The 22,411-nt window shown below is 44.5% G+C and overlaps 1 protein-coding gene across 1 annotated transcript; it reads right to left on the bottom strand.

The window, feature by feature from the left end:
* Positions 1-1,292: 1,292 nt before the first annotated feature.
* On the bottom strand, positions 1,293-22,170 carry LOC147639767 (alpha/beta-Hydrolases superfamily protein). Its single transcript, XM_086773791.1, has 10 exons — positions 21,153-22,170; positions 19,770-20,987; positions 18,564-19,655; positions 18,350-18,391; positions 3,190-3,266; positions 2,967-3,054; positions 2,639-2,722; positions 2,447-2,545; positions 2,150-2,248; positions 1,293-1,991 (listed from the first exon to the last, which is right to left on the bottom strand). Exons 1-10 carry the CDS (start codon positions 22,125-22,127, stop codon positions 1,872-1,874), a joined length of 3,894 nt encoding a protein of 1,297 aa, XP_086629917.1. The 5' UTR covers positions 22,128-22,170; the 3' UTR covers positions 1,293-1,871.
* Positions 22,171-22,411: the final 241 nt, after the last annotated feature.

Here is a 22,411-nt window from a genome sequence, read left to right as displayed (position 1 = left end):
ACTTATACATTGCCTATACCTTTCATGCCACATCGACGAGTTGCCTACCACCACAATTACTCAAAGCTTATCACCAGTATGTCATGCATCCGATCATGGATCGATCCCGAACTATATCATGTAACCTCGCATGCCAACTTCATGGCATCTCCTAGATCATCCACACCTTTTCATCCTAGTAGCAACTTCACCACCAACTTGGATGCCGCAAGGATGCAATCAACATGGTTTTTCTCGCCCAACTTGTCTTAGGGTGGTTTTTCATCTTACCTACTTGAACGACTTTTGTAAGACGTTCAAACCTATAAAACAACTTTACCTATGTGCTTAATGCCAAATAGAGAAAGTCTAAGGAGTTTGTGTATATACTTGCTTAAGACTCATAATAAAGATGGACCATTTTTAAGTTTGATTGGCCTTGTGTGAAAACTAGTTATTTATATAAAAGCCATTTTTAACAATAAACAATACACGATCATTACCTTGCAATAGAATATTTGTGAGCTCCCCGCCTCCTCTACTCGTGCTTGCTTGTGTTCTATTGAATCATGCATGCTTGATGGATGTGTACTAGTCAATAGGATTATTTGTAGATTTTCTACTTGCATTACCTTCCTCTTCTTCCCCCACCATTTGTTAGGGAGAAGCATTTTGCGATAGAAATGGGACCCTTCGAGTATTTCGGTGTTACACGCCATAGACAATGAGCTAGCACACCCACATCCAAAAGTTGCAATTGCAACTCTAAGGCAAGGCTCAACGACACATGCTTTGGCAAGGCTAAGGTACGCTCTTAACTTGAACACCATATCACCACAATCACGAGTTTCAATCAACCAAGAACAAAGATCTTAACCATTTGCACTCAAAGAATGAAGACGTAACAAGGTTCACCCATAGGATCTCCATAATTCACTTATTTAACAACAAGACAATGCAAGAATAGGGCGTAGAAGCAACTTATCTCTTGAGAGATATGCTAATGCTTTTGTCATAGAGTGCTCCACAACCTTACATGAGTTGGATTGGGAGGCTCTATATGAGGCTTGGCATGAAAGCTCGCAAGCCACAATCTAGAAACTTTAGTGTTGTGGAGAACAAGAGTTTTTTAGCAGGTGATGCAAACCAAATAGTCCTTGGTGCCTACCCCAACCATTGATTACAATGGTCTCCCAAGGTTTTTATAGCCTGAAGGGAGCATCAAATACATAAGATGTAGGAAAGGGTTTTCTCCCTGAACTTAAGATGTAGATAAGCTCAAAAACAAAAAAAACCAGAAGGAAAGTCGAGCGTTAAAAACTAAAACTTGTACATAAAATATTAAGCTGTACATTGTATCACAAGAAGTTATGCTCATAACTTTATTGTCATAATGTGAATCAATAAAATGGATTCTCTAAACCAACTTCTAAAGAAAGTTTTCATCAACATCTGATCCAAGGTGTTAGGGTTGCAAATTTCAGGCATGGCCTCGACTCCCCCTCCCTGCTTAAAACTCTAGCAATTCCTTCTTGAAAAAGAAACTTGAAGCACCCTTGAATGCACATACTCACGTGCCCAGGAAAGCTGATCTACCAGTTGATTCTCTGCCAGCATCAACGAGACTCACTTTGATTAAAATTATTGTAAGCATTAGTTTTTCACAACCCCTCCCTGCCTTAAAGACTCTAGAGGCTTCTGACTTTGAAGCACACTCTCGCAGGAAATGCCGCCGATGCCGGTATCAGTCAGACTTGCTTCGATGAAATATACTGTTACACATTAGTTTCTCACTCCCCCTCCCACATTGTACAAACACCCAAGTTTTGTGCCTCTCCTTGCACCTACGCTTCCTCAGGGTATAAAAAATTGATGCTGAGCACTTCACTGTATCAGTGTGAAGTTTTCGCAGACCTCGACAACTTCAGCAAGAACTGCAGAGTTTGTGTGTATGCAGCATCATCCCTGTTAAGAGGTTTGCAAGAATTCACATGATCGGTACCATCAAGAACCTGCAAGTCCACCCAAAATCCTTAGTTACCTGAAAGTGGCCAATTTTAACTTCTAAACAGCATGCATATTACTTGTGGTAAGCATAACATAAAACGAGTGATCCTAAGCATCTCAACTTTAACGAGCAAAAAAAAACTCTTGATGAAGAGCAGCTTACCACAAGTTCCCCAAACCCTGGATATGCAGACTCAATGGGTACAACCTCCATGCGTAATGCCCATCCTCCATAGCCTTCCACGAGAGGAGTAACTTTGGTCTGTTGGAAAACCAAAGGGTGAGTTTGCATTAGCACTGCAAAAAAACTTGATACTAACTGCTTTTGACATCATCCGTACCATTATGTACAAACAGATTTTACCATGAAAGATCCATCCTTTCAACATGATTAACCGCATAAAAGTGAAAACTGGAGAAAAACAATGGTAGTCAAATGATGATGGTGGGCTGAACTAACCTCACTGAAACTGAGAACTTCTAGACCACCTTTGTGAAGGGTACGAATGAACTGGTTGAGCTCCTCTAGCCGTGTCGAACCGCTTCTAAGTTCAACTGTCTGTATAGCAGAAAATACATTCCCCCCTTCATGACATCATCCAAACAAGAGAAGAAATGCTATATCAGAATAGGATTGAAGATGACTACTTACTGAGGGTGCAGGCCGTAAAACCAAGCCAAAACGCCATGGCATATCTGCAAGCTTGCTACCAAAATGAGGGCAGCTATAAAACACCTGTAAAATGAGTTGCAATCACGTGAGCAGGAAACAAGTGATAGAGTACAATGCCTGATATGAGCAAGCATTTCCAAACATTTAGTCAAGTTTAGACAGAGGCTTATTTTTTACATAGAAAACACTAGGTATTGGTAAACACCATATTAAATGGTGGTTCACACATAGCAATATCATTACTCGCTAACTCAAACCAGCACAAAACTAAGGGGAGTTTAAACGACATGAAAAAATGTCCACGTACTATGCCAGATGTGTTCTTTACAATGTGTGAGCGTGATTTATCTTGCCCAGCTTGCATCAACATCTGTTTCACAACCAAGCCTCCCATGCTAATACACGAACATTATGCCAATTAGATTTATGGATAAACTATGAGTTGCAATAATAAAAAACAGCCTTTTGGTTTCAGACTGATCAAATGAAAAGAGCACTTTCATAGTCGAGGGCTTATGATCCTCTCAAACCTGTGGGTGATGAAAACTACTGGGCGCTCTCCAACACCAGCTGCCAGCAGTTTGTCAAGAAGCATTGCACTCACTTCCTACAAAAAAACAGTTCGATGGCTTCCCATATTTAGAACTACCTAAGAGAACCTTGAAAAGGCTTCTCTCTTTGCACATACGCAGTAAATAACTATGGTATCATTGAATTTCTTGTTTGTGAAAAAATTGAACAACAATAATTCTGTCATATACGCCCCCTAGCCCCAATATTAGGTCCACTAACCCAAGGTTAGCATCACGTACGTAATAAATTTAAAAGCATGTTCACTCAGAAATTTGTGCTACCACATGAGCAGAGTACAGCCCTAGATTCCTAGTTTTTAATCTCTAAGAAGAATCTTCCAGTCCAGGAATATGCAGATATGTATTGAGAGGTGCTTATGAAAATTCCCAATGCTATACCAAATTTCTTAAAGGTTCACAAATTTGCCTTGGGGTTAAACGACAAACTTCGGCCATTGGTGCACAAAGAGAAGTGTCGATCTTTATCCAGAGCTATGGAAATGGATCTAGTTTATGAAGATGGTTAAAAAGATCAGAATGCAACAGCAGGTCAAGGATCCAAGACTGACTTTATGTGACTTGCCTATGAATCACAAGGTACACTCATCGGCAAAATGGAAAGACTTCCATGTCCAATGTACACTCATCTACAAAGAGTCTCGCAAATATGACAAAGGTGTCATCGTAAACTGAAAACAGATCTTCTCACTTCAAACTAATATGAGAAAGCAAAAAGTGAAGGTTTATGCTGCCTGTATGGGCAAACATCAAAGCTAGTCAACTACATGTTCTGGTACACTTAGTAAGATGAAGTGGAAATATGCAGAGTTGTGCATGCTCGATCGATGTATTTCCTCAAGCGATTTATGAAGACCTTGAAGGATAAAGAGAACATAAGTTCTAATTATTAAATTTTTATTTTTAAAAATTCCAAGTATTCACTTGGCATCATAAGATAAGTAGGTACCTTTTTGTTCGAGAACTAGCCTAGTTAATGAGTATTCTAGTAACAACTATTTAACAAAGATTCCTAGTAATCATGATTATCCATTTCTCCATTACTCGGTCAATGGGTCAGCCAAAGGCCAGCCCATGTGTCACCAGCTTGGACATTTCCCAGTCTGAAAGGGGTCTGGTGGACTCCAGGATGTTTAAATATTTGGAAAGTACAAGCTTTGGGAATGGGGGATTATCCTAGAATACAAAGGACCACACTCCTGAAATTTAGGAGAGTTGCTATACGAACTCCGATGGAAATTCTGTTCGCGTCATTACATCCGGAATTGAGCAGATACCAAGAGTTGGCAAAGTGCCTATGACAGAATGTCTACCAGTTGGGATATTTTTAGAGAGAAAGTTTATGGAAGAACCCATCTCTTAGATTGGGACATGTGGCAAGGAGGTAGACCAAAGTGAGACAAGTGGCCTGACACTTGTTAGAAAATGGATCAAAGTGAGACAAGTGGCCTCACACTTGTCACTTCAGCTATTGTGTGGCTCTCCACTTGTCATCGTAGCCTTCTCTTGCCATTTTAGCTCATGGGAGGCCCAAATCTATAAATTGGAGCCCTCTCTCTTCATTAATAGAGGCTCTCTTGCTGCACACTAGCCTCTACCACCGTTGAAGGCTTCCCTAATGATGGCTACTCTCTTTCTCTCTCTCTTGAAGGCTGCCCATGAAGAATACCGGCTGTTGGGGACTGTTTTGGAGGCTTCCATCGCGAAGAAATACTGAAGGCAAGGGTATTCAATCATTTATATAATGATTGAATACCCTTGCCTTCAGTATTTCTTCGCGATGGAAGCCTCCAAAACAGTCCCCAACAGCCGGTATTCTTCATGGGCAGCCTTCAAGAGAGAGAGAAAGAGAGTAGCCATCATTAGGGAAGCCTTCAACGGTGGTAGAGGCTAGTGTGCAGCAAGAGAGCCTCTATTAATGAAGAGAGAGGGCTCCAATTTATAGATTTGGGCCTCCCATGAGCTAAAATGGCAAGAGAAGGCTACGATGACAAGTGGAGAGCCACACAATAGCTGAAGTGACAAGTGTGAGGCCACTTGTCTCACTTTGATCCATTTTCTAACAAGTGTCAGGCCACTTGTCTCACTTTGGTCTACCTCCTTGCCACATGTCCCAATCTAAGAGATGGGTTCTTCCATAAACTTTCTCTCTAAAAATATCCCAACTGGTAGACATTCTGTCATAGGCACTTTGCCAACTCTTGGTATCTGCTCAATTCCGGATGTAATGACGCGAACAGAATTTCCATCGGAGTTCGTCCAAAAATAGCAACTCTCCTAAATTTTAGGAGTGTGGTCCTTTGTATTCTAGGATAATCCCCCATTCCCAAAGCTTGTACTTTCCAAATATTTAAACATCCTGGAGTCCACCAGACCCCTTTCAGACTGGGAAATGTCCAGGCTGGTGACATCCGATTTCTAGCCATTGTATGTGTTGTACCAGCATTTGTACTTGCTGTACCTGCTGTACCAGCCACCGTACCGGCTGTACCAGCCACCGTACTTGCTGTACCAGCTGTACCAGCCACTGTACCGGCTGTACCAGCCACTATACTTGCTGTTCCAGCCACTGTACCTACTGTACCAGCATTTGTACTTACTGTACCTACTGTACCAGCCACTGTACCGGCTGTACCAGCCATTGTACCTGCTGTACCGGCTGAATGGGAGTTGTACTTGTTGTACCCTTTCTATTGCATGAAGACCCGTGGTTTTTGGGGAAGAATCAGTACCCACACGGAGGTATATGGATTATATTGTTGGCTCGGCATTTCTACAGCCTATGTTCCGGCTTGGTTGCCTCGTGTTGGGCTGTGTTATGGCATTTGTATTTGGATAATCCGGCATCTCCCGTGGGGAGAGTAAGGCCCTCAAAGCTTGTACATGATATTATTCTCCTTGGGTAATAAAATACTCCAAGGGGGGGGTCGGCCCATTCCGGCCTCTATGTGGTGCCACATGTGCAAGATCCATTTTCAGCATTTGTGGATGTTTTGTCCAGCTTTATATTTTATGCAAAGTGATGATGGATATGTGTTAAGGCTGTGGCCATGTTTAAATGTTTTAATATGCATTGATGGTATCAACAAGTGTGTCAAAGGCCCTAGTCCCCCGGGCACCGCCGCTGCGAGTTACACCATGGCTATAAGCCTTAGTCAGCAGCCTTTTGGGGGCTGTTTACAGCCATGGACCACAGAAGGAACTAGCCGACGGCAGCAAATCCCCACAGCAGGCGGCCAGCATAATATTTGGACAGCCGTGTTAGAATTTGTGCATCTCTGTGTTTTGGGGCTTTACCATTTATCTAGTATTTTACTGGATTTTCTCCTATTTATTTGTCCAAGGCCAATCAGCCAGTTCCCAACTGCACTATATAAGGAGTTCCCCATTATTCACTGAAACCGGCCTCTGGTAGAAACCAAAGTGCGGTAGACTAGCAGTCACCCTTCCAATTGTAGTCCAAATAAATAACAAATTTAACAGGAGCTAGAATGCTCCAGAACTGAAAGAAAATCAACACTTGTTGGCCCCAAAGCTTGGCGCCCCTTTCGGTATTTCTTTATTCAAATTCAATGAAATGTATAACTGAGTACAACAAAGCCAGTCCAGGAAAGCAAACCTGCATGTCCAATCTGGCAGCCCTCAAGACCTCTTAGCACAGAGGGTTCACACACAGATCTGTGTCCCACAAAAGCAACACATTGTGCTTGCCTCTAGTCAACCAAGACAATTCAGCAGGGCAGCCTTGAGCATACATCTGGCTGTTCCATGAACATGGTTTCAACTCAGTTCAAATACACATCCACTGTCCAATCTTTGTTTCCACCCTTCAAACTACCATACCCCTCCTCTCACAAGGGGTCAGATGACACAACTCTACAGCAGACATAAGCCAGTGGAAAGAAAGAAAGATTGACAAGTTCAGAGCTTACCAATTCAATGCGTGGTTCTGCACCAAAGGGACTGACTGTACCAGTCTGTACTTGCAACAGGCTGTCTGTACTGTTCTCCTCGTAGCCGCCTGACTGATGCACCACCTGGACTCTGATAAAACGTCGCCTGCAACTGTTTAGGACTAAAGCAGCCCGTACCAGTCTGTACAGTTCTGTAGTACTCTGTTATACCTGTCCGTACAGTTCTGTACGTGCAACTACTGCCTGTGTCAGCTGTCGTACAACAGCCGCCTGAACCTGCAACCGCCTGCTGTCTGTACTCTAGTCGCCAGCGCCGCCTGAACCAGCCGAATGCACAGCCTGTACCTGCTGTCGTACCGCAGCCGCCGCCAGTACCAACAGTACGGACTGTACCTGCTGTCCGTCCCTGTCAGCGCTGCCTAAACCTGCAGCAACCGTACCACTATACTTGCTGTCAACAGCTCTGTACGGGCAGCCTCCACCAGCGCTGTGTGGCCTGCAACCACCTGGTCTGTACGGCCAGGTTCTGTACGGCCTGCTCTTCACACAGCCAAAAACCAGCAGCTACTCTCCCTGCAGCTAACTTCCACGATTGCTCCAAAAGCAAGAGAGAGAGAGATGAGAGAGGCGTGTAACTCCCAAAGTGGAGTTGCCCCTTTCTCCAAAAATATCCTAGTGGCCCCTTTCTCAAGTTTATTAAACTTCTAAGGGTCACTTATGCCTAGGGGCCACCCAAGGTTAAAAAATTAAAAATAATAATTCCCTTGGTCTCCCTTCACACTTGGGGATGTCCACACATCATACCATTTGTTCAGGCACCGCAAATATGAATCATTTAATATTTATCTTGCTCACCAACCACCATGCCCACACTTGTGATGTTCCACTTTCACAGGGTTACCCCCCTCTTGAAAAATGGCAAGCGTCCCCGATTGCAATCTGGTGATATAGCAAAATATCCAAAGTGAAATGTACAGCATGGCAAGATCAGCGTCCCAATCTCTCTAAGCCATGCATATGTAACAACATTCACTGCAAACCAATGGTGTAGTAGTAGTTCAAGTTGTATACCATTGTGAACCATACACAACCACAATATCCCATGTGACTAGTACACATATATCATAGAAGTCCCATAAACAGATGTACTGTCAACCATCAGCACCTTTGGGTGAGACAAAAGCTGCACCAAGCGACCTCTAGATGTCATCTGAGCCTGTCTGTATCAAGGGAGTGGAGGTGCTACCCCCCTCTTGAGCATCAGGTAATGCTCCAAACCCATGCTCTGCTGAACTTGAATGAGCCGTAACAAGAGTCGGCTCCAACTCAAAGGCATCAAGATAAAGCTGCAAAACCTGAGGTGAATCTGTTAAATCACCTTCCTCCATCCACTTTGCATCCATCGGTGAATAGTTCTTGAACTTCACAAGATAGCGATGGGAAACTTTGCCTCGTACCTTTCTTTCCTTATGTGCCAGTATCTGCTTTGGAATAAGAACCTCATCAAGTTCCTCAACTTCCGGCGCTGAGCCTCATCTGATACATCCTCAAGCACATCCCCACGGAAAGGTCTAAGGAGACTCCCATGAAATGCATTGTGAATCCTCCAGTGATCTGGTAGCTTCAAGCGATAGGCCACCTCACCAATCTTTTCCGATACCTGAAAAGGTCCATAATAGCGCATGCTAAACTTCGGAAATAAGCGCTCTTTACCCTTCATCTTCTTGAGCCTAGCTTTTTCAAATCGCAAAAGAACCAAATCACCCAATGCAAACTCTAACACACGTTTGTGACGGCGTGCTGCTTTCTTTTGCTTTTGCTGAGTTTTCTGGAGTGCCAACTTAACTCTCTGATAAGCTTCATCCATATTCTCCACATACTGATCAGCCTCAAAGATCTCATCCTTTGTGTGCAAAATGGGTGGGAGCTTCTTCCCTCCTTCCACAATCTCAAAAGGCGCCTTGCCCGTCGAGGTATGGACGGTGTTGTTATATGCAAACTCCACTAAAGGAAGATACTTTTCCCATTGTTGCTTGTGCTCTGACACATAACAATTGAGAAGATCTAATACTGTAGAATTAGCCTCTTTTGATTGACCATCTGTTTGTGGATGAAATGAAGATGAAAACTTGAGAGTTGTACCCATGTTGTCAAACAACCGTGGATCACCGTCACTAATGATAAACGAAGGTAAGCCATGATACTTGAAGATGTTCGCCATGAACAACTTCACCATATGATCAACTTTGATCGTCTTACGCACAGGAATGAAATGAGCCTGCTTACTGAACCTGCATATGATAGTCCAAATGCCATCATTCCCCGTTTGCGTCTGTGGAAGATCAAATATAAAATCCATGGCAATGCTCTCCCATGGTCTATCTGGAATAGGTAAAGGCTGAAGTAACCTTGGTGTCTTTTGACGGTCAAACTTCACCTTCTGACATACGATGCATTGCCTAACAAAAGCATCAATATCTCTTCTCAAGGTTGGCCAATAAAAGAAAGTCTCAATTGCTTTTACCATGGCATCAATACCTCTATGACCTGCATACGGTGGGACATGACTTTGCCTGGTAACACACAGTCTACCATGCATCAACAAAAACCCATCTCTGAGAGTATAATCATCATGCCGCTGACCCTTAAACATCTGATCATACAACCTTTCAAAGTCCTCATCATGGGCATACTGCTCTTTCATTTCATCAAGCTCATGATGATAAGCAAGTGAAACTGCTGAGACCTGTGGCTTGCGTGACAAAGCATGTACCACAACATTTTTTTTGCCTTCCACATGCACAATCTGAAACTGGAACATAGACAAAAAGTTTGCCCATCGCATATGCTTCTCAGAAAGCTTAGTTTGCGTGAGGAAATAATGCAAGGTCTGATGATCTGTCTGCACAGTGAAATCAGCCCCAAGCAAATAGTGTTTCCATGTAGAAAGAGCATGAATTACAGCCAACATCTCTTTCTCATAAACCTGTAAATGCTTCTCGGCATTCTGCAATATTCGACTCTCATAGGCTATCACATGTCCTTCCTGCATGAGAACTGTCCCAATGCTGTTTCCACATGCATCACACTGGACAACAAAAGCCTTTCGGAGGTCTGGTAATACCAATACTGGGTAAGCTTTTCTTTAAGCTTTTTAAAGGCTGTAATTTCCTGATCAGCCCATCTAAACGGAGTTGCCTTCTTTGTTAAGGCATGAAGGGGCGAAGCAATTTCAGCAAAATACCGTATGTACCGCCTGTAATAGGAACACAATCCCAAAAAGCTACGTACATCATGCACGGTCCTCAAATCTGGCCAATTAAGAATTGCTTCCACCTTCGATGGATCCATACAGACTCCATGCTTAGACACAATATGCCCCAAGAAGTGTTATCTCTTGCAAGAACTCACTCTTCTTGCCATTAATAACCAGCCTATGGTTCCGGAGTTCTTCACACAATGGCCAAATGCCTTCTATGCTCCTCCTAAATGTGTGAATGCACAATCATATCATCAAAGAATGTGCCCACAAACGCTCTATGAGGCCGGAAAATCCTATCCATCATTCTGTTAAATGTGGCAGGTGCATTTGTCAAAAGTGGTTCAAAATGCTGTCTTATGCACATCCTCAGGTCTAATACGTATCTGATGATACCTGCTTTTCAAGTCTATCCGACTAAAGACTGTGGAGCCCTGTAAGCGGTCCAAAATGTCATCGATCCTCGGAATAGGGAATCGATTCTTGATGGTATTCTTGTTCAGCGCCCTGTAATTAATACACATGCTCCAAGAACCATCTTTCTTTTGCACTAAGAGTACAGGTGAGCAAAAGGGTGATGAGCTAGACTGTATCAACCCTTTATTCAACAACTCCTGTACCTGACTCATAATTTCTTCTTGTTGGACTGCACTAACACGGTACAGCGGTCTATTTGGTGGAGTACTACCCGGAATTAGATCAATTGCATGATCTTCTAGCCTTTCCGGAGGAAGTTTCCCTGGCAATGACTCGAAAAAACAATCTTGGAACTTACATAAGAAATCAGTCCTGTTCTCATCTAATGTAGACAAATTAGATTTAGACTCATCATCTTTTGCATTCTTTACAAAAATCAAGTACGCGGAAAGATGCTTTTTCATTACTGATGAAATTCCCGAAGCTGATACAATAGGAACAGATTTTCCTTTTAGCTTTACATCCAAAATATGTTCTTTCCCTCTATGAGTCAAAGTAATCTTCCTATTGTATGTATCCACCACCGCATGTACTCTATGGCACCATGGCATACCCAACAAAACATCACATCCATCAAGTGGCATGATGAAAAACTCCTCGCTGTCCACATAACCCTACAAATGAAGCCTGAGCTTCCCAATAATAGGAGTGACGGGTTCTGCATACCCAAGACAAGCCATGTTAGCCTCATACAAAGGTCCCATCTCTTCTGCACGAATCCCCAATCGGCCAGCCAAATCCGGTGAAATAAAGTTACCTCTAGCACCTGTGTCAAAGAAAATCAAGGCATTTTGATCTCTCACTTTGCCCCATGCCCTGCACAACTCAGTCTCTTCACCACCTGGCTGTTCCCCAACAAGATCAGGAACTAACCCTGCAGCAGAAGGTTTTGGTTTCTTTGACTTGGGCTCCCCTTTAGTGTCAGAGTCCTTTTGGGACTTACCCTTGGGACAATTAAAAGACATATGTCCCTCCTCTGTAGAGTAAAAACATTTCCGAGCATCCATCAAAGCCTGTCTCTCCTCAAGAGTTCTCTTGGGCATTGGTAACTTCTTATACCGCTTCTCTGTAGACCCTTTTGCATCACGCGAAGCATGCCCTGACTTTTTAGATTTCTTGCTTGAGCTTTTACTGCCTTTAAATCCAGATGAGACTCCAGTGAGTAACGCATTTGCTGTCATAGCATTCTCTATCATCTGTGACATATTTGTTACTCGAGTCTTTTTATGCAATAGTCACGCACTTCCTTGGGCAGCCCACAACAATACTTCTCCACCTGCTCAGACAAAGGCACTGCACGATAAGAAGTAACTGGGAGTAAAGCTTCCCAAAACTTCTTATTATAATCCTCAAGATTTTCACACTTTGATGCATCCAACATGTGCCATGCTGTCATTACATCCACCTCAAAAGTAGATGTGAGCCATACGGAAGAGAACACCTGTTTAAACTGTACCCAAGTAGATGGTGCTATGCCCTGTAAAAGCAGAGTGGACCACCACTGCAATGCATTGCCTTTGAGAAAAGTCGCATCTTTTCTCACCTTAGAGGACTCCGTGTAATTACCACCAGAAAAAGCAACATCAAACTATTGTAAAAAGGTAAGTGCCTTTAGCTTATCTTTGGCCCCACTGAATGTGTCAAATTTCACAGCAGCTCCCCCTTCCTTATAATCCTTCGCCTTACCCATAGGCATTAGATTATCGTAAGAAAGTGGCTTCACAAGATTGCTACCCCCAGCATTCATGCCCATCATAGGGTCAACATTACCAATTCCCACTCCTGGCATGCCATACATTCCAGCCAGGTTTCCAAACATACCATTATGCATACCGGGCTGCATGCCCCCATACATATTTCCTTGCATTCTAGGTTGCATGCCCCCAAACATGTTTCCTTGCATTCCGGACTACATTCCACCATACATATTCCCTTGCATACCAGGCTGAAAACTAGCTCCAAAATTCCCTGGAATACCCATGCCTCCCTGAGGATATACCCTTGTCATGGATTGGAACACACAGCCACCACCAAAATAACCTGGATGCATAGACTGCTAAGGAATAGATGGCTGTCCGAAAAAGGAACTCTGTGAGTTGGCACCAAAAGTATGTTGCATGTTCGGAAACTGTCCAAAAGATGGATCCTGTGGGAAGGCACCACTGTTGCCCTGAGGTGGGTTCTTAGAACGCACTTTCTTCTTCTTCTTTTCAGGCTCAGAACGGGATCTCATAAATTCAGCAAAATTCTCACTTTGTGTGAGCTACATAAACACATCCATTACACCTGCCAAACGATTTTTAAACTAAGCATCATCTTCCTCTTTACTAGGCATATATTCTGGCTGTGTTACATCCTCATATTGTGCTCCTGCAAGAATATCCTCAGATTCATTTCTCTCAAGAGAGGTCTCTTGCTCTTCCTCTTCATTATAAAAATATTCGTCTTCTGTGTCTGACATGTTGCTGAATTTTTCAGCAATGACTTTCCTCAAGTCAACCACGATCTCACCCCCTTAAGAAAGTTGATGATAGGTCTCGGCAACGGAACCTTGAAACCAGCCTCTGGTAGAAACCAAAGTGCGGTAGACTAGCAGTCACCCTTCCAATTGTAGTCCAAATAAATAACAAATTTAACAGAAGCTAGAATGCTCCAGAACTGAAAGGAAATCAACACCTGTTGGCCCCAAAGCTTGGCGCCCCTTTCGGTATTTCTTTATTCAAATTCAATGAAATGTATAACTGAGTACAACAAAGCCAGTCCAAGAAAGTAAACCTGCATGTCCAATCTGGCAGCCCTCAAGACCTCTTAGCACAGAGGGTTCACACACAGATCTGTGTCCCACAAAAGCAACACATTGTGCTTGCCTCTAGTCAACCAAGACAATTCAGCAGGGCAGTCTTGAGCATACATCTGGCTGTTCCATGAACATGGTTTCAACTCAGTTCAAATACACATCCACTGTCCAATCTCTGTTTCCACCCTTCAAACTGCCATACCCCTTCTCTCACAAGGGGCCAGATAACACAACTCTGCAGCAGACATAAGCCAGTGGAAAGAAAGAAAGATTGACAAGTTCAGAGCTTACCAATTCAATGCATGGTTCTGCACCAAAGGGACTGACTGTACCAGTCTGTACTTGCAACAGGCTGTCTGTACTGTTCTCCCCCAGGACTGAAGCAACCCGTACCAGTCTGTACAGTTCTGTAGTACTCTGCTGTACCTGTCCGTACAGTTCTGTACGTGCAACTGCTACCAGTGTCAGCTGTCGTACAGCAACCGCCTGAACCTGCAGCCGCCTGCTGTCTGTACTCTGGTTGCCAGTGCCGCCTGAACCAGCCGACTACACAGCCTGTACCTGTTGTCGTACAGCCGCCGCTGCCAGTACTAACAGTATGGACTGTACCTGCTGTCCGTCCCTGTCAGCGCCGCCTGAACCTGCAACAACCGTACCACTGTACCTGCTGTCAACAGCTCTGTATGGGCAGCCTCCACCAGCGCTGTACGGCCTGCAAACCACCTGGTCTGTACGGCCAGGTTCTGTACAGCCTGCTCGTCACACAGCCAAAAACCTGCAGCTAACTTCCACGATTGCTCCAAAAGCAAGAGAGAGAGAGATGAGAGAGGCGTGTAACTCCCAAAGTGGAGTTGCTCCTTTCTCCAAAAATATCCTAGTGGCCCCTTTCTCAAGTTTATTAAACTTCTAAGGGTCACTTATGCCTAGGGGCCACCCAAGGTTAAAACATTAAAAATAATAATTCCCTTGGTCTCCCTTCACACTTGGGGATGTCCACACATCATACCGTTTGTCCAGGCACCCCAAATATGAATCATTTAATATTTATCTTGCTCACCAACCACCATGCCCACACTTGTGTTGTACCACTTTCACAGGGTCATGACATTCACTCAATTCATCCACTTCCCTTGCACATTGTTCAACACTCAGTTGTGCTGGCCATTGCCATTGTACAGCTTTACTGCTATTATAAAAGGTGATCTTGTCCAACTCTCTCAATCTCATTTGCACACTCTCTTGTGCTATCTCCTACATGGTATCATACGCTTAGGTCCAGGCTGCTCCAAACTCTGCAAATCTGCCCACCTTTCCCTCCTTTGCTGTGCGTTTTTTTCCATCTCTCTCCTGGCTGCAGATCCGTGACAACAAGTGGATGCGCCTCCCAATTGTGCTGCGTTTTCAGGTCCAGCCAGCCTGTTGTTTGCTGCCGGCCAGTTTTGGTGGCTGTGTTTTCTCCTACAGAGGAAAGCCGGCCAGTTTACTTGGCGCGTTTTCTTCTACAGAGGCAAAAGGTGGAGTTGTGGCTGTGTTTTCTGCACCGGCATCTGTTTTTGGTGAGTTCTTTGCACTTGGTGCTGCCAGACAAGTGGCCCTACATTGACTTCTTCCTCCACGAGTCCTTGCCCTTCCGGTAGGAGGTTCCCGGTGAATCTTGGACTGTTTTGCTGCTGTCCAGCCTCTTTCTCTCTCAGGTGTGAGAGGGGGCTGATTGTGCTTGGTGCCTCGCTTCGTTGGAAAGCACTTGAGAGAAGTGTTTGAGAGCTGAGATTTGTTCTTTGTTACTGTGGATATGGCTCCCCCCTGTACGAACAAGGATGACAAGTTGAAAGGACCCAACTATGCTCATTGGAAGCTTCAGATGCGGATTTGGTTCATCCACAAGGGTTTGTGGGACATTGTTCAAGGCACTGAAAGGAAGCCCGAGCGTCCTCAAAACTCTAGGCGGTGGACTCAAGATCAGGAGAACAAACGACTGGGAGAATCGAGACTCGAAGGCGCATTCTGTGCTTGTGCGGACCATCACCGAGGAGGTCTCACTGGCAATGCAAACTCTCACCAGTGCTCATCAGGTATGATCAAAATTGGAGGATCTCTTTGCTCGAGATTCATCGATGAGGGCAGTTACCTTGCAAGGGCAGCTCTACGGCTTGTTATTTCCTGAAAACAATTCCATGCAGTCTTTTCTCATGAAGGCCAAGGTTATCCATGACCAGTTTTACTGGCTATGGGTGTTGCTTTGTCCTCTTCTCAGCTGGCTGCTCTTATCCTCACCAAGCTTCCTCAGGACTATGACGTGATTTCTCGATCTTTGCGGTGCCAGGTCACATCCACTCAGTTGGATTTTGACAATCTTAGCTCCCTACTTTTGGAGGAGTCGTCCGTTCTCATCTCACAGGACAAGCTGAAGGTGTCAGCCAATAGTTCTGACCAGGCACTTTCCTTAGTTCAGAAGAAAGGTCGGAGTCGCTGCTTTACTTGAGGAAAAAGACGCCATCGATCCAAAGATTGTTTGTCCACCCCTTGCCGTCTCCGTTCCTGTTCCGTCCCGACTCGGCGTCCCGCCGTTCCAAGCGTCCATCCCTTCCGTCCCCTATGACTATGCATCCACACCTCCATCATCAGCCTCTAATGCCATTCAAGTATTGCCCGCTTTGAATTCGGTGCCACCAATGGTATTTGATGATAAGCAAGAGAATAAGGCTAAGAAAAAGAAGAAGGCTCCCATCTGTGCCTATGGCACTGCAAAGGGACAACAATTCATTGTCCTCTTCGACATGGGCAGTTCTGAGGATGCCATCTCTCAACAATTGGCAAACCAAATGAGTTGTACCTTGGTTCCCTATCATTTAGATGTGGACGGGTTTACACTTGGTCTACGTACATATATCTCTCAGCAAGCTCAGTAGTTTGAGTTTCAGGTTTAGAAGGCAGCATTCTATCGGGATTTCATTGTCTATGTTACATGCACTGAGGTTGATCGTGGTAACGCACAACATGGCCTTCTTTATACCTTTATGTGGTGAGAATCTTTAGCATGCAATTCGGAGAATAGAGAGAGAAGAGAATGAGAGAGTGAAGTAGACGACACCTTATTGGGTCCCAAATACCCAATGAAGGGCTCCCCTGCAAGCAAGAGTATTTGTGTCACGACCTTGTGTTTTTCTATGGACAGAATGCAGGTGTGCACAGGGACATGGTGGACAATGTGAATGGCACCAGTTTGGGGCCAAGTGATTAAAGTCTCTTCACATAACCCAAGGGGGCAAAGGTTTAAAAACCTTTAAAAACAATAGAACAGCTTTTTTTTTAAGGGATTGTGACCCAAAAGCTATTATTGGGGGCCTACACTTCTTTTGGGGAGAGGGGCTAGCGGGCTGCAGCTAGGCACTCTTCTATTGGTGAAAAAGCAGAGACACGCCTTCCTTTTCTGGTGGAAAAACAGTGGAAACTGCACATGCGCCTTGGCTCTCTCTCTCTCTCTCGCTTTTTGGGAAGGCTGCTGGTGGGCTGTGCTGGATTACTCAGAGGCCTGCTTTTTTGGAGAGACGGGGGCTGGTTGGCTGCTATATTACAGACCACGCACACAGGGGGTTGTTTTCTCTAGACACACAGGCAGTCAGAGGCTGGTGACTCTGGACACACAGGCGGCCAAGGGGCTGGTTTCTCTGGACTCTCAGGCGGCCAGGATTGCAGAGATGGTCATAGGGTTGGTCCGCAGGAGGATAACACTGCAGAAGACCATGCAGGCCTTTGGCAGCACATAGGAGACTCCAGTTGGACTGTAGCGTACAGCTCCTTTCCCCCATAGGTGGCTGCTGGACAGAGGTGCACAAGTGTGTTGGTCCTCCTTGCAACACGGATGTTCTGAGACTGTTTATGGGCTGTTTTGCTTGGCTGCAAGTACACTATGTACATGGGTTATTGGCTACAAGTACAAGGTCACCTGGTTATGTTTCTTGGCATGGGAGTGACACAAGCTCTCATGGGTGCATACCCATGGAGCAGATTGCTTTCCTCCTGCTTGGAAGGAACAGAGGGACTTACAATTTTGGGCATACCTATATACCTATGTAACATAGTTGTGGGGCAGAAATACAACCAGACATATTCAGTAAGTGTTCTCTCTTTTGTTTGTGTGTTTTGTTGGCACTACATTTGAGTATGTGCCGAGAATGTTTTCACGTGGAAATAGGACATGGGTTTCATGCTGGGCCAGACCACATGTTTAATGGGGAAACAGGTCACCCGATGTTTGTTGAAACAGGTCCTTGTTTCATGTGGAAACATGATGGCATGCTGCAGACCTTGTTTAATTTATCCTTAATGGTTTGACTTCCTCATCAGCCCGGCCTGACTATAGTCCACTACTTAAACTTGATATAAACTGCAGCCATACAGCCTAGGGGCTAAATGCCTGTTCGTAAAATAAGAGTGCCTTTTGCCACATTTCATGAAGACTTCAATAACACTTCTAAAAGATAGGACACTTGTTTAGATGCTTGGTGATAAGATCCCCAGAAAACACATGTTCAAAATTACAAAGTTTTATATTCAATAGAACAGTCTCGTATTCTTATGAGATTTCTTGTTTCCATAATCAGCTTTACAAAAAAACACATGGGCACCTGCCATGATTCTAAAAAATCTTACCTGCAGAGGGAGCGTTGCACCCGACCATTGAGAAAGATTTGTCTGCAGGATACCAGTCACAAGTTATCACACGTAGAAGATACACAAAGCGCTGCTGCCAAATTTTGCAAAGCAATCTAATAGCATGACCTATGCAAACAAACGAGGTGCTGCTTAAAAGTATTACACACCAGTGCCCACATGATTGAGGAGGAATATAAAACAGAGTGCAGACCTTGTACTTCACAGTCAAAAGACGGCAAGCTGGAATGTCAGTTGCTAGCCATTGCTTTGGCCAACATGTTCCTTCTCTCCCTGAATCAATATCAATCTTTTCCACCAAACCTGCTTTGCCAGTTGCAGAAGCTTTATCATCTGCTATGCGCCAGGTCTTGAAGGGCCCACCACATAATCCATGCACAAAAACTACATCCATTTCAAAGTCATTGGGATGGGTTTGACCTTCCTGCCCATTTGTACTTCTGCATGTTGTATCTCTACCTACTTCAACTAAACTTTCCTGTCTGGCTGATTGTTTCCAAAGAGGCGAGTCTGTATTGAATAAAAACACCTTGTCCTTGTAATGAGGGCATGGCCATTCATCATACGCCAAGCTTTGACTTCCCTCTTTTTGGAGGTCAGACACCAGATGGTGCCTAAAGCTGTAATCAAGCATTTCCAGATTCAGCAGCGTTGAGCGAGCATAGCTGCAAGTCTTCAAGTCTTTGCAGCTGGGAGTTTGATTATTAGCACAATCCTCAAGCCACCTGCACCAAACTTCATCCTCTTTTAAAAAGGGTGATGCCAATGGTTGAAGAGACAAAATAGACAGCATTCGAGCAGCATGTTTCCGAAGTTGAACAGCTGCAGGTGCTTTGGAATTTGAGACATATCCAGCTTCAGTATCTGTTTGTTGGCTAACATTAACTTTGTCTTCATCCAGCCCCACCACCAGCTTTAACTCCGTCTCTAATGCAGACAGTTTCTCATAATCATCGTTAAGCATAAATCTTCTTAGAAGATGAAGCGCCCCTGTCTCTATTATTTTCAACTGATAACCTTTGTCCTCTGATGATAGTTCTGTTAGAGCTTTCATAGCCTTGAGTGTAGTGTCAGCAGCATCCGAAGCTGTGAGCTTCACCTTATCCTTCCTTGACCCCTTTGTCACAGAATGAAAAATATCTGACTTAGCTAGATCTCCCCAATCTGATTCGGAGACATCAGTTGTCGTTTTTCGCTGAACAGCTCCTTGCACCTCTCCAACAGCCTGCCAAACTACTTTTGCAAGCTCATTTGCTGCCTGTGTAGCCATCTGATTCGCACGACTCTGCATAGAATCCATTTGCAAAAACAATGAAATTAATTCAGCATAACTGTTTCCTACCTGCCACTTGACAAAAAGTATGGAATCTTGCATCAGATGATTTCCCACTGATCATACCTGGACAAGACCCTTGGATTTGCTGCCTTTAACAGAAGTATCCCCCTTTGCAAAGTTGTTCTTGACACCATTGACTGCACCAAGAATGACCATGGCAAGCCAAGCTTGGGAAAGGGGCACACCGGCTGGGCCCAGTCCTTCTAACACATGTGAAAGAACTCTTGATGCTGCCAAACGAGTTGTGTCTTCTAAATTGTGATTGAATGTCCAATGGAGTAAAATGCTAGACCATTTTTTCCCCTCTTCGAGTGACAAACCCACACCACTGAAACTGAGAATTTCAAGTACTTGAGCTATCACCTTCTGCAAGCTCACGCTTTTGGATGTCCGCTTGGCAATCTCTCTCAACAAGGGAAGGCTATTCTCTGACACTACTTCCCGCACCTTAGCACTCTTCCTGACACAAGAATAGAAAGAATCTAGAGTGACCAGAGCAAGTTGTGTATCGTCCACCTCTGAGGCTTGCCTTGCCGTTTTGAGCAATGCACTACTCCATGTGACTGCCGATTCATCAAACCCATTCTCCAAGACAAGACGTGCGGCAATGGCTCCATGCCACTTAACTGTGCGTTCCGGTGCCATCACAGCCGCCAAGATAGCATCGCCATCCTTATCAAGCTCTACTATCTTTGCACAATTGGCACTTGATGCCTGTGCCCATGTTGCTACTGCCCAAGCTGCCAATGGCACCGCAACATACCTACCTTGAAGATCATCCCAAAGGCCATGACTACTACTGCTTCCTTTCATTTCCATTAGCTCCCCGGGAATCGTAGGTCCTCTGACCAAAAAGTTTGGCCTTGACCTCGAATCATTCTGCCAGCCCTGATTAGAACTCCACCACTTGCCTCCCCAACTGGGTAAGAAGGCCCAAATACACCTGGTCGAGCAAATTGAACTTTGACTCGGAACTCCAACCACACTTGTTCCTCCTAAAACTGTCATTCCAATTCCATGCAACCCACTGTTGTCTTCCCCATTTCCTCCACTTACATCTTGACTTTCATCCAAATGCAAGCCTCCCTCTTGGAGAACCTTCAACGCTGCAGTGACATCTTTTGTATCAGCACTTCCCGACAGCTTTGGTCGAATTCCAATTTTATCCCCAGTTTCACAGCTTGATGTTATAATGTCCATCATGGCTGCAACTAGCATACTTCTACCCCTTGTTCTCTCATCACTTTCTAGGAAAAGTTCCAGCTTCTTGTGCTTCAAAGTCTGAACAAATGCATTAACAAGCATCACCAAATTAGCATTCTACTACCTAGACACTACAAGCTATTTCTTTATCGTACTAAATGATATCATTTTCAAGCATATAGTTACCAAATTTTTGAAATCATGGATCTCATGTAAAAGAAGACAAAACGCTCTTTTTCATACCGTTGTGTTTGTATTCGGTTGGATGGAAGCTGTAAAGAGCAACAAATGTGACAAAGCATTGGATCTTCCAAGCAACTCCTCACATGTAACAGCATCTGACAAAAAATAAGAGAGAGCTCGGGCAGCCTCGGCCTGAATCAACCTATATTCAAGTTCACCGTGCCCTACAGCCTCCAGTAGCCAATCCACCACTGAACCATCGCCTGCTTGAGCCAAAGCTCTTCTTCTTAAATGGCTGGAACCTGCTAAATCTGCCAGCAATGAGATAACTCTCAATCTCCATCTGAGGGCCAGTTCATTAGCATAGTCTTCGCCCTTAGTAAAGAGAACAGCGTTTACACATCGGATAAGAACTGCCATAGCTACAGCTGCATCAAAAGCTTTTATGAAAAAGCTCAAAAAAGTGTTCCAGAAGCTATCGTAGATAACTGTAACCCTTTTCCAAAAATCCATGGCCGAATTCCATACTTCTGAAATCGTCTTCGACAGAACGGCAGCATCCAGAATGGCACGATCGTCATCGTTTGCCGGAACTGAGGTAGCGACGAGCAGAAGTACGGCAACGGCACCGGCTCCACCGAGCCAGCCATGGATGCTCCCGGCGGTGCTGCCGTTCAATCGCAAGAGGGAGCGATTCTCGCCTAGTGCAGTGCCGTCGAAAGAATCGAACGGCCGTAGGGGAACGGGTAAATCCGGCGCCTTGTGCTCCGATGTTTCGGCGGAAAAGTTTTTGTTCGAAAAATCGTGAACAGGAAACGCCGATTTCAGGCTTCTTCGTGCAGCAAAGCGACACTCTGATGCAGGCCTGGATACGTCCGTCGGTGTAGGACTTCTTCCTCCGTGGAAGAGGCAAGAGTCGGTCGGTGCAGACGTTCTTCTTCCGTCGAGCCGAGAGACGTCCGACGGTAGGCACGTAGGAAGCCTCGACGATGAAGTCCGGAAGGGCGTTGTTCTGACGAGCAGACGGAGCATCATTCTCTTTATAAACAAAATAGCGGCCTCGTGTTTATATAATGCTATCCCACATAGGACCGGCTTCTATACATGTCATTAGAAATACTCGAATATTCTCCTTTCCTTACGGGATCTTTCACATGGCCCAACTTGAAGAACATATCATCCCATATGGTTTCACATGCAATAGTAGGTTTATGGAGCGCAAAGATTCCCCATATCAACAATCTTTAGTCTTTTTAATGTTTGTTGTCCACAGCAAGTTGATCTCGTGCTCTAGAGCAGACAATCACATTCACACAAAT

This window comes from Cibotium barometz, chromosome 3 (genome assembly GCF_041138505.1).
Source record: "Cibotium barometz isolate CiBa-2024 chromosome 3, ASM4113850v1, whole genome shotgun sequence".
Lineage (NCBI taxonomy): Eukaryota > Viridiplantae > Streptophyta > Polypodiopsida > Cyatheales > Cibotiaceae > Cibotium > Cibotium barometz.
This window is presented reverse-complemented; position numbering and strand designations above follow the sequence as displayed.

Coding starts and splice junctions, on each gene's coding strand:
- LOC147639767 (XM_086773791.1), bottom strand. CDS start 22,127: ATGATGCTCCGTCTGCTCGTCAGAACAACGCCCTTCCGGACTTCATCG. Junction 20,988..21,152: donor AACCGAATACAAACACAACG/GTATGAAAAAGA, acceptor GCATTTGTTCAG/ACTTTGAAGCACAAGAAGCT. Junction 19,656..19,769: donor AATCCAAGGGTCTTGTCCAG/GTATGATCAGTG, acceptor GATTCTATGCAG/AGTCGTGCGAATCAGATGGC.